Source organism: Neoarius graeffei, chromosome 19, assembly GCF_027579695.1.
Source record: "Neoarius graeffei isolate fNeoGra1 chromosome 19, fNeoGra1.pri, whole genome shotgun sequence".
NCBI lineage: Eukaryota > Metazoa > Chordata > Actinopteri > Siluriformes > Ariidae > Neoarius > Neoarius graeffei.
The window spans coordinates 56354849-56365776 of record NC_083587.1 but is presented as its reverse complement, the minus strand read 5'-3'; the positions used below and the strand labels follow the sequence as shown (position 1 = coordinate 56365776).

Below are 10928 nucleotides of genomic sequence, written 5' to 3'. Positions count from 1 at the left end.
CGACCGCAGAGACTGGTCTTTGAGGCATGCAGCTCGGCTGAGGCCACCTTAAGTAAGCAAGTAAGTAAGTAAGTAATAGGCAGAGGAAATAATATCCAACAAAATGTGATTAACAAATGAAGGGACTCATTCGTTTGACATTTTGGGTGGTTACATATGGAGGAATAATGATGGTTACCTTTTATGAACATCGTTATCCTGCAGTTACTGTGAAAAACAATGGTATATCATTTATATCCATTGTGTTAACCATCTACCAACATGTTTCTGTAAACTGTCAGAAAATCTTGAGAAAAAAAACTTCTAAAACTTGAAATCCCCCTTAGCTATACATGTGTACTGTGTAGTCAGTGTTAAATTATACTGTCCGTCAATAACCGATCCTCTGAAAACTGTGGGATTTCTCTGCAATATGGCTATAAACACATGCGAGCACTAATGAAAATATGTGCCTATCTGCAGTACCAGATTCTAGTGAGATGTATCATTGGAATTCTGTGATCTCTCCTCATAAGCAGTACCGCAGCCAAACTTCACACAGTTGAATTTCTGGCCGAAGGAACGGTGTATCCAGTTGAAGAAGTGTTGCATTATGAGGTTGAGAGCCTCCCGAACTGCTGATGAAGAAAAATAAAAGACAAAGGGGTCCAAGCAAGCATTGAAGGTGCTGGGTAGTACTGTGTAGATTCTCCAAGGTGGACTCTTCCATCCAAAAAAACCCACCACATGGGACACGTTGAATGGTATAAAGCAGATGATGAAAGCCAGGAGGGTGACTAGAGCAAGCCCAGTGGCCCTGGAGCGTCTCTGAGGGTTGATGTTAGGTAAGCGACAGAGGATAATGATGAAGTTGATGTAGCAGAAGCAACAGATGAGAAAAGGAATGCAGAACAGGACGATGAACAACTCAAAACGGACAGGTAAAAGGAGTTCCAACTGCTCATTGCTAAAGTCTTTGTAGCAGGTGCTCCTATTGGACAGACCCTTGTCAGTGGTATTGCTGTCTTTATGGTATTCCACAATGAAGACAATGCTGCAATGCGCCATGGAAAGCGCCCAGAATATGACACTAGCGATCACAGCATATCGAGGATTTCGTTTGAGTTTGTATTTGATAGGGAAGGCTACTCCCAGATAGCGCTCCACACTGATAGCTGTTAAAAGCAAAGTGCTGTTGTGGATGGTGCTGAAGTAGATGAATGCTGACAATGGACAAAGGAAGAAGTTCAAGGTCCATTTCATGTCAGCTGCCTCTTTTATACGCAATGGAAGGAACAAGAGAAAGAGAAGGTCAGAAATGTTAAGGCTGAGCAAGAGCACATCTAAAGGTGTAGCACGCTGTTTCACTTTTCGGATGAAAATGTAGAAAGCCAGTAGGTTGGCAGGAAGACCGGTGATCAGAGTGATGCAGTCGACAACCAAGACAGAATATCTCAGCTCTTTTGTCCATGGCATGGTCACGATTTTAGATAATCTGTAGAAGTCCAAAAAAAAAAGTTAGAATAGGAAAACTGAATTCTTTTTTTGTCCATAACATGTACGAGTTGTGGACTCGTATACTGTTATCGAGTACTGAGACAAAAGATGCACAACGAATTTTGTAATTCAACAACCAGCACGTTAACAAAAAAGACTGAGACTAAAGAATGAAAGCCAATTAACAATGGCAGTCAAGCTGAAGAAGAAAAAAAGGCTGGATTGTAGAAAAGATACCACACTGTTCATGTTTTCCAGTAATCAAATATACCATGCACTGAGAGGCTCCGGTTGAAATCATGGACTCTGTGAGATGACTGGCATAGTACTATTTTCTGAGCATAGTACTAGACCAGTCACCGCAGAGAATTCATAAATACCAGTGCCTCTCAGTGCATGGTATATTTGATTTATATCCCTCATCAAAAAATTCTAAACTAAAAGTGTTAAGATTGAATCTCAGCATACACTCATTGGAGGCGGCCACGTTTGTTGTTTACATCTGAGCAACCTTCGACCTGTGCATATGCAATGTACCATGCTATCACAATCATGATGCATAGATCTACACACACAGAAATGCTCATGTGACTCGAGTCAGCCGTATAGCTTGAAATTGTGACATCAGTTCATGGTATATCCAAGATATACCGTACCATGACCAACTCACACCATATCTTTTTTTTTTGTCATGCGATACTTTATTCTGGCTGCTCCTGTTAGGGGTCACCACAGCAGATCTGTTTTGAATATTTGATTTGGCATAGGTTTTACACTGGATGCCCTTCCTGACACAACTTTCCCCAATCTATCTGGGCTTGGAACTGGCACCAAGTATCCACTGTCTTGTGCAACCCAAGTGGCTGGGTATTTTGCCTAACCTGCATGTCTTTGGACTGTGGGGGAAACCAAAGCACCCAGAGGGAGAACATGCAAACTCCACAAAGAAAGGCCCCCATCGGCCATGGGGTTCAACCCCGGACCCTTCTTGCTGTGAGGTGACAGTGCTAACCACTACAACACCGTACCACCCCACTTTATACATTTGAATATATTTCCAAATTTATTACAATTATATGCCCTCATGTGTATCCCAGAGGATTACTGTTACACGTGAATGTGGATTGTGATATTGAGTCATCATATTTCTACATTGGCTATGTTTTATTACTGTTGAACTTTTCTGCCATCTACTGGATGATTAATCACATTGCTTAATCAATGGTGGAACTATTTTATGTCATGTGAGCCATCCTTGGCCAATCCTTGCACAGAAATTTTTTGATGAGGGGTATTTAACAGTTATTCCATGAAATTGAGTCGTACATGAGCTGATAGCTGACAAGGTGCGCAGCCAGGGGCGTGTTTAGCCTATTTTTGGGGGTGCTCAAGCACCCCCAAAAACGAGCTCAGCACCCCCTAGCTCAGCACCCTCAAAAACACTGCTTTTGGACATAATTTTCAGAAATAAGTGCCCTTGCGCACTGCGCAATGAATGTGTGCGTAGGCGTGTGTGTGTTCTTGAATTCACCTGTTACGTGATAGTTCTATGACCAGTAAAATACCTCTCCTCCTTGCGTCCCCTCTGATTGGGTTGCCTGTCCCCGCGAGTGCTTGCTACAACATGGTGTGTTTTTTTAACTGGATTCCACGCCGATGAAGAACTAACGTGGAAATAAACGCGGAATAAACGTGGAAACACTGTCGTTCAAGCCAGGTGCCTCTGTCAGCTCTGGGGGCTAAGCACCCCCAAAGATCAGATGCTAGAATCGCCCCTGTGCGCAGCACCGAGTCGGCTATAAGCCATGTACAACAAGATTGAGTGGAATAACTGTTTTATTCTATCCACATTCACTGGATTTCGAGAAACAGAGCATTTTTATTTTTAGCAAATTCGATAAATAAAAACTTTATACAAAACATCCAACAAACCTTTTTTTCCTCTCTCTCGCTCTCTCTCTCTACACGCTGTTTGCACTGTTATTGGAGATGCTTTAATCTCATTGTACATGTGTATAGTGCCAATTAAGGCATTCTATTCTATTCTAAAATCATTTCCACTTAAAATGTAAACAAACTGGTGAAATGACAGGAGCAATTTGTGAAAAATGCTATAATAATTTTTGGACAATTCCATGTAAATGTCAACCTCACCATGCAAAAATAAAGCAACATGTAATACATCAAAACCACTCCCAGAGATATCACCTAGGCCTGTATTTTACAGATGTGAATAAGTTGAACCAATTTGTAACCAACCTAATGTGTCACTGTCAGTCTTTCTTTCTTATAATGTAAAACCCAAGCTAAAATCAACTTTGATCATGTACAATTCTATATTATTGCCACAAGCCACAGAAATGTATGCTAAAATCCACAAAACAGCAAAACAATAGCCATCCTAAATATTATTTAAGAACTTTGATAGTTTTAGCTGATATTTAGAGAGTTTTTCAAAGGGTTATGGTAGTTAAATTGCTGATTTTCTAAACATATGCCATGTCTATTTCAGACGCGTCACATCCATAACGGAATTTCGTCACATCCATAACGCTGACTTTTCCTTCCGAAACTCTGCATGAAATACAAAATATTTTAAACAAAGATTTTTTAATATTCACCTTGGACCCCTCTATCAAATGGATATCTCCATTTCGACATTAGGTTTACAATTTCACAGAGTTTGATAAAAATGTACAGTCACCCAAGAAAAGTGATACTTTTTCTGTCATGTCCATAACGCATCTTTTATTGGCGTTTTCTGGCATGCCCTAGATGTACTATGGGAATTGTTCTTGTTCTATCACTTCTCCAGTATGGTACAGCCTTAAAATATGCAACACCTGTTTAAATACTGGGAGACAATAAAACATGCACTGGGTCATTTGTTGCCATTTTGAGTTCAAGTGTCACGTCCATAACGCTGGAATTGCTCTTTTGCAAAATAAAGATATGTTCTTACCATCAAATACTTTTATTCCATATTTTGTTGCTTTTTTGTGGTTTTGTTTTCAAGTAGAATTTTTATTTCGTCCTCGGTTGGTTCAGCAACACGCTCCGCCATTTTGTTTTTCTCTACTCATGATACATGAGCTGATAGCCTAGTAGTAGAGTAGCCAATCAGAGTGCACAATTGCTCATATCCAGTGAATGTGGCGAGAATAAAAAGTAATATATGCACGTTGGGAGCCTTGCGTGCCCATGGCCCTGTTGTTGGTTCATCTGCTGTCCTTACTTGGACCACGGTTGGTAGGTGTTAACCACTGCTCTAACCCAGTCATCACAAATAGGCCTTTGTAAAAATCGCTCTGACTTGCTCTCTAATATATCCCACCCTTTGACAAGTGCAATTGTAACAGAATAATGTTATTCACTTCATCTTTTCTTTTAATGTTAATGCAGTAACAGTTAATGTGACACCATTAAAATATTAAGAATGAAAACATTCAGGGTTAGTGGCCATAGCTATTCTTACAACAGGGATTCTTAGAATGTGGTATGGATACCGAGAATAAAACCTTATACTGATGTCTGTTTATCTTTAAAAAGGGTATTTCATCCTGCTGGTGCATTTATACCAGCTGTTCATTCAACATATACAGTATTTGAGAACATTTCATTTCAATCAACATTTGAAAAAGACACCATATCACCACGTTACAAAGGATTCTATTTAAAATGTAATTTTAAAAATACAATTTAATTACATTATTTAAAAATCAACAAATTGTGCGGCAAATATGAAAAACAAATTCCACACCTTCAGCTGAGCTGTGAAGTTCCAGACTCTGATACTGCCACACCGTCAAGCACTTTAGCTCTTTTTTCTGATGCTGTAATATTACACCAACAGAGTTATTATAGTACACATTAAACAAATGAGTTATGGAGACAAGAAAACACTGATGAATTACAGGAAAATTAAAAATAATTGAAAAATTGAAACTGGAATAGAAAGTATCACCTTGCCGAGCAGGAAACTACTGATGTAGGTATCATATGTAAGGTGTTAACCAGAAAGTCTATATATACAGTAAATCTAGTTTGAGGAAGTCTCAGCTGCGGACACTTGGAGGAAGATAACTGATGTTGCCACAATAAATTCATTATTTTGGTTGGTTTTATGATTAAAGATATGACTTAAATGCATTACATCTGATAAAAAAAAATAGTCGGTAGGGTAGCGATGGTGGTGGTGGTGATAATGCAACAACACTATCAATAACAGTGTTCAGACTGAAACAGATACTCATGATGTACTACACTGAATTAGATTACCTTGTTGAAATTCATTTAGTTAGACGAATTTGTATAGGTACGTAAATCGTTTCATTTCAGTCAACATGGTCAGCGTCAATATGACAGCAATTATTTGACAATATATTAAAGTATATAAGTGTGTGTGTGTGTGAGAGAGAGAGAGAGAGAGAGAGAGAGAGAGAGAGAGAGAGAGAGGGTGGGTGGGTGTGAGATTTGTGCAGCAAATATACAACTTGTATGAAGATGTGAAGAAGAGATTTCTGAAATTATCTCATCTCATCTCATTATCTGTAGCCACTTTATCCTGTTCTACAGGGTCGCAGGCAAGCTGGAGCCTATCCCAGCTGACTACGGGCGAAAGGCGGGGTACACCCTGGACAAGTCGCCAGGTCATCACAGGGCTGACACATAGACACAGACAACCATTCACACTCACATTCACACCTACGGTCAATTTAGAGTCACCAGTTAACCTAACCTGCATGTCTTTGGACTGTGGGGGAAACCGGAGCACCCGGAGGAAACCCACGCGGACACGGGGAGAACATGCAAACTCCACACAGAAAGGCCCTCGCCGGCCACGGGGCTCGAACCCGGAACCTTCTTGCTGTGAGGCGACAGCGCTAACCACTACACCACCGTGCTGCCCTGATTTAATTTCATTTGTGAAAATTTTCCCAGAATTTTGACCCTTGATTAAATAACTGACAATTTCATCAGGGTGTACGTTAGCACACCCTGATGGTTAGCACTGTCGCCTCACAGCAAGAGTGTCTTGGGTTCGAGCCCAGTGGCCAACAGGGGCCTTTCTGTGTGGAGTTTGCATGCTGTCCCCGTGTCCGCGTGGGTTTCCTCCGGGTGCTCCGGTTTCCCCCACAGTCCAAAGACATGCAGGTTAGGTTAATAGGTGGCTCTAAATTGACCGTAGGTGTGAATGTGAGTGTGAATGGTTGTCTGTGTCTATGTGTCAGCCCTGTGATAACCTGGTGACTTGTCCAGGGTGTACCCCGCCTTTCGCCCGTAGTCAGCTGGGATAGGCTCCAGCTTGCCTGCGACCCTGTAGGACAGGATAAGCAGCTACAGATAATGGATGGATGGAATATTTTTGCTGCTGCACAATTTAATTTAATACACTTCATATTTAATTCTGTGCTGAGCCAAATTGCAACGAAATTTCGTTCGGTGTACACTTGTTGCATACTGAATGACAATAAAGGTTGTCTAAGTCTAAAAATAATTTTGAAAAGTAAGTAAGGAGTGTAAGTACGTACACTCATATGTAAGGAGTGTAATATATTTCTCAGTAATATACTTTGACAGGATGAAGCTGTTATTTCCTAAAACAGGACATCCTGAGTTAGTTCCTGTTATCACTTTGCAATTACTTTATAAACAGCTGTCATCTTGCAGCTTGTCATATTTCCAAGAAAGAATGAGAAAATCTGATGTTTTTCTCTCAGGGCTGAAGACTTAAAGTTACAGCTTTTACCTTTGACTATTACAAAGCCCTGATGCTTGCGACTCCTTCCGGCAATGCAAAAAAGCTTCACCATATCAATGATCAAACATACATACATGCATACATAATCTGTAGCCGCTTATCCTGTACAGGGTCGCAGGCGAGCTGGAGCCTATCCCAGCTGACTATGAGCAAGAGGCGGGATACACCCTGGACAAGTCGCCAGGTCATCACAGGACTGGCACATAGAGACAAACAACCATTCACACTCACATTCACACCTACGGTCAATTTAGAGCCACCAGTTAACCTAACCTGCATGTCTTTGGACTGTGGGGGAAACTGGAGCACCTGGAGGAAACCCACGCAGACACGGAGAGAACATGCAAACTCCGCACATAAAGGCCCCCATCAGCCGCTGGGCTTGAACCCAGGACCTTCTTGCCACAATGGTGGTATTTATTTATTTGGGTGGCACGATGGTGTAGTGGTTAGCACTGTCACCTCAAGGCAAGAAGGTTCTGGGTTTGAGCCCAGTGGCTGAAGGGGGCCTTTCTGTGTGGAGTTTGCATGTTCTCCCCGTGTCTGCATGGACTATCAGCTCATGTACAACTCGACTTCATGTAATAACGGATATGTATTTATCTGTTATTCCATGAAATCGAGTCATACATGAGCTGATAACCCACGAAGCATGTAGCACCGAGTCAACGAGATTGAGTGGAATAACTGTTTTATTCTATCCACATTCACTGGATTTTGAGAAACAGAGCATTTTTATTTTTTACAAATTCAACAAATAAAAACTTTATACAAAACGTCTGACAAAATCATTTCCACTGAGAATGTAAACAAACCGGCAAAATGACAGGAGCAATTTGTGAAAAAATGCTATCATAATAATTCTTGAAAAATAAAAAAGATACATTCTTATCATCAAATACTTTTATTCCATATTTTGTTGCTTTTTTTTTTGTATTTTTTGGGGGGGGTTTGTTTTCGAGTCGAGTTTTTATTTCATCCACGGTTGGTTCAGCAAAACGCTCAACCACTTTCTTATTATTATTCTTTAGGGTTTTTTGGTGGTTAGCAAACCAACTTAAAGGTGCATTACTGCCACCGACTGGGCTGGAGTGTGGAACAGGAGATACTTGGGGGGGTAACACTATATTCTTTTTACTATTTGTTTCTTTTAAATGTTTGATAAAGTGACATATCTGACTTGATGCGCTCCACCATTTTGTTTTTCTCTACTCACAGTATATGAGCTGATAGCCTAGTAGTAGAGTAGCCAATCAATCAGTGTGTGCAATTGGTGAATGTGGATAGATTAAAAATAGTTATTACTATAGGATTACTATGCTATATGCAGTTCTACTTTTCCTTTGTAAAAAATCAACCTTGTGACATTCAAAGAGAAAAACTAAAACAAAGATGGTGGTGGTGGTACTCAAAATTTGTCATTTTAATTATTTAAGCCATGCTCTCACTGTCAACCAGTCTTGCTATTAATAATGTTAGTCGGAAATGTAGGGAATAAAATAATGTTAATTTTTGGTACGAGTCTTAACTAATCTGTGGTTGGTAGAAGAGAGCAACTGGACTTGCTTGAAAAGTCTTGAAGACGTTTCGCCTCTCGTCCGAAAGGCATCCTCAGTTCTGTCTGTCTAATAGGGAGTATCAAGTATTTATCTTCTCATGGATCATAATAGAATCCGAATCAGAATGCTGATGGCTGCATTGTAGGTGGCTGATAGATGATGTCATAGACACCCACCTCTGTTCAGTGATGGTCGTTCCAGGTTGACAAAAATGAACGATCCTCTCTGGCTAAGATGTCTGCCAGTTTTCTGGAAGTCCTCTCATACTCCTGCACTAGTCGAAGGGAACTCATCCCAAAGTGCGTAGAAACATATCTGTGAAGATACTCAGTCATCCAGGTACATAGTAATCTGTGGTTGGTAGAAGAGAGCAACTGGACTTGCTTGAAAAGTCTTGAAGACGTTTCGCCTCTCTGATTCTGATTCGGATTCTATGATGATCCATGAGAGGATAAATACTTGATACTCCCTATTAGACAGACAGAACTGAGGATGCCTTTCGGACGAGAGGCGAAACGTCTTCAAGACTTTTCAAGCAAGTCCAGTTGCTCTCTTCTACCAACCACAGATTACTATGTACCTGGATGACTGAGTATCTTCACAGATATGTCTTAACTAATATTTTTAAAAACTGCATTTTTATATACAGTCAAGCCAGAAAGTCTGCACACCCCTTTCACCTTCTCCACGTTTTATGTTTCAGACTTATTCTACAATAGATTGAGTTCATTTTTTGTCACAAAATTCTACACAAAATAGCCCATGATGACAAAGTGAAAACAGGTTTTTAGACATTTGTGCTAATTTATTAAAAATCAAAATGTAAAATATCATATGTACACAAGTGTGCACGGGCGGCACGGTGGTGTAGTGGTTAGCGCTGTTGCCTCACAGCAAGAAGGTCCTGGGTTCGAGCCCCGGGGCCGGCGAGGGCCTTTCTGTGTGGAGTTTGCATGTTCTCCCCGTGTCCGCGTGGGTTTCCTCCGGGTGCTCCGGTTTCCCCCACAGTCCAAAGACATGCAGGTTAGGTTAACTGGTGACTCTAAATTGACCGTAGGTGTGAATGTGAGTGTGAATGGTTGTCTGTGTCTATGTGTCAGCCCTGTGATGACCTGGCGACTTGTCCAGGGTGTACCCCGCCTTTCGCCCGTAGTCAGCTGGGATAGGCTCCAGCTTGCCTGCGACCCTGTAGAAGGATAAAGCGGCTAGAGATAATGAGATAATGAGATGAGACAAGTGTGCACACCCTTTGATATGACACCCAAAAGTGAACTGAGGTGCATTTTGTTTACACTGCTACTGCTTGAGATGCGTACAACTTAATTGGAGTCCACCTGTGGTAAATTCAATTGAGTGGACATGATTGGGGATTGCCAACACCTGCCAATATAAGGTCCTATAGTTGACAGTGCACGTCAGAGCAAACTCTGAGCCATGGGGTCAAAGGAATTATCTACAGGCCTCGGAAACAGGATTATGTCAAGGCATAGATCTGGAGAAGGGTACAGAAAAATTGCTGCAGCTTTACAGGTCCCAAAGAGCACAGTGGCCACCATCATTCATAAATGGAAGAAGTTTGGAACCACCAAGAATCATCCTAGACCTGGCCGCCTGGCCAAACTGAGCAGTCGGGGAAGACAGGCCTTGGCCAGGGAGGTGAGCAGGAACCTGAGGGTCACTCTGACAGAGCTCCAGCATATCCTTGTGGAGATGGGAGAACCTTTCAGAAGATCAACCATCCAGGCAACACTCCACAAATCAGGCCTTTATGGTAGAGTGGTCAGACAGAAGCCACTCCTTAGTAAAAGGCACACGACAGCCTGCTTGGAGTTTGCCAAAAGGCACCTAGAGGACTCCCAAACCATGAGAAACAAGATTCTCTGGTCTGATGAAACCAAAATTGAACTTTTTGGCCTGAATACCAAGCGTCACATCTGGAGGAAACCAGACACCGCTCATCACCTGGCTAATGCCATCCCTACAGTGAACCATGGCAGTGGCAGCATCATGATGTGGGGATGTTTTTCAGCAGCGGGAATGGGGCGACTAGTCCTGATAGAGGGAAAGATGAATGAGGCTAAGTACACTGAGATCCTTGAAGAAAACCTGCTCCAGAGCACTCTGGACCTCAG

The 10928-nt window shown here is 41.6% G+C and overlaps 1 protein-coding gene across 1 annotated transcript; it reads right to left on the bottom strand.

Annotated features, from left to right (window-relative positions):
* Nucleotides 1–372: 372 nt before the first annotated feature.
* On the bottom strand, nucleotides 373–1455 carry LOC132867430 (free fatty acid receptor 2-like). The gene has a single exon (XM_060900333.1). It carries the CDS (start codon nucleotides 1453–1455, stop codon nucleotides 472–474), a length of 984 nt encoding a protein of 327 aa, XP_060756316.1. The 3' UTR covers nucleotides 373–471.
* Between the last annotated feature and the right edge of the window lie 9473 nt (nucleotides 1456–10928).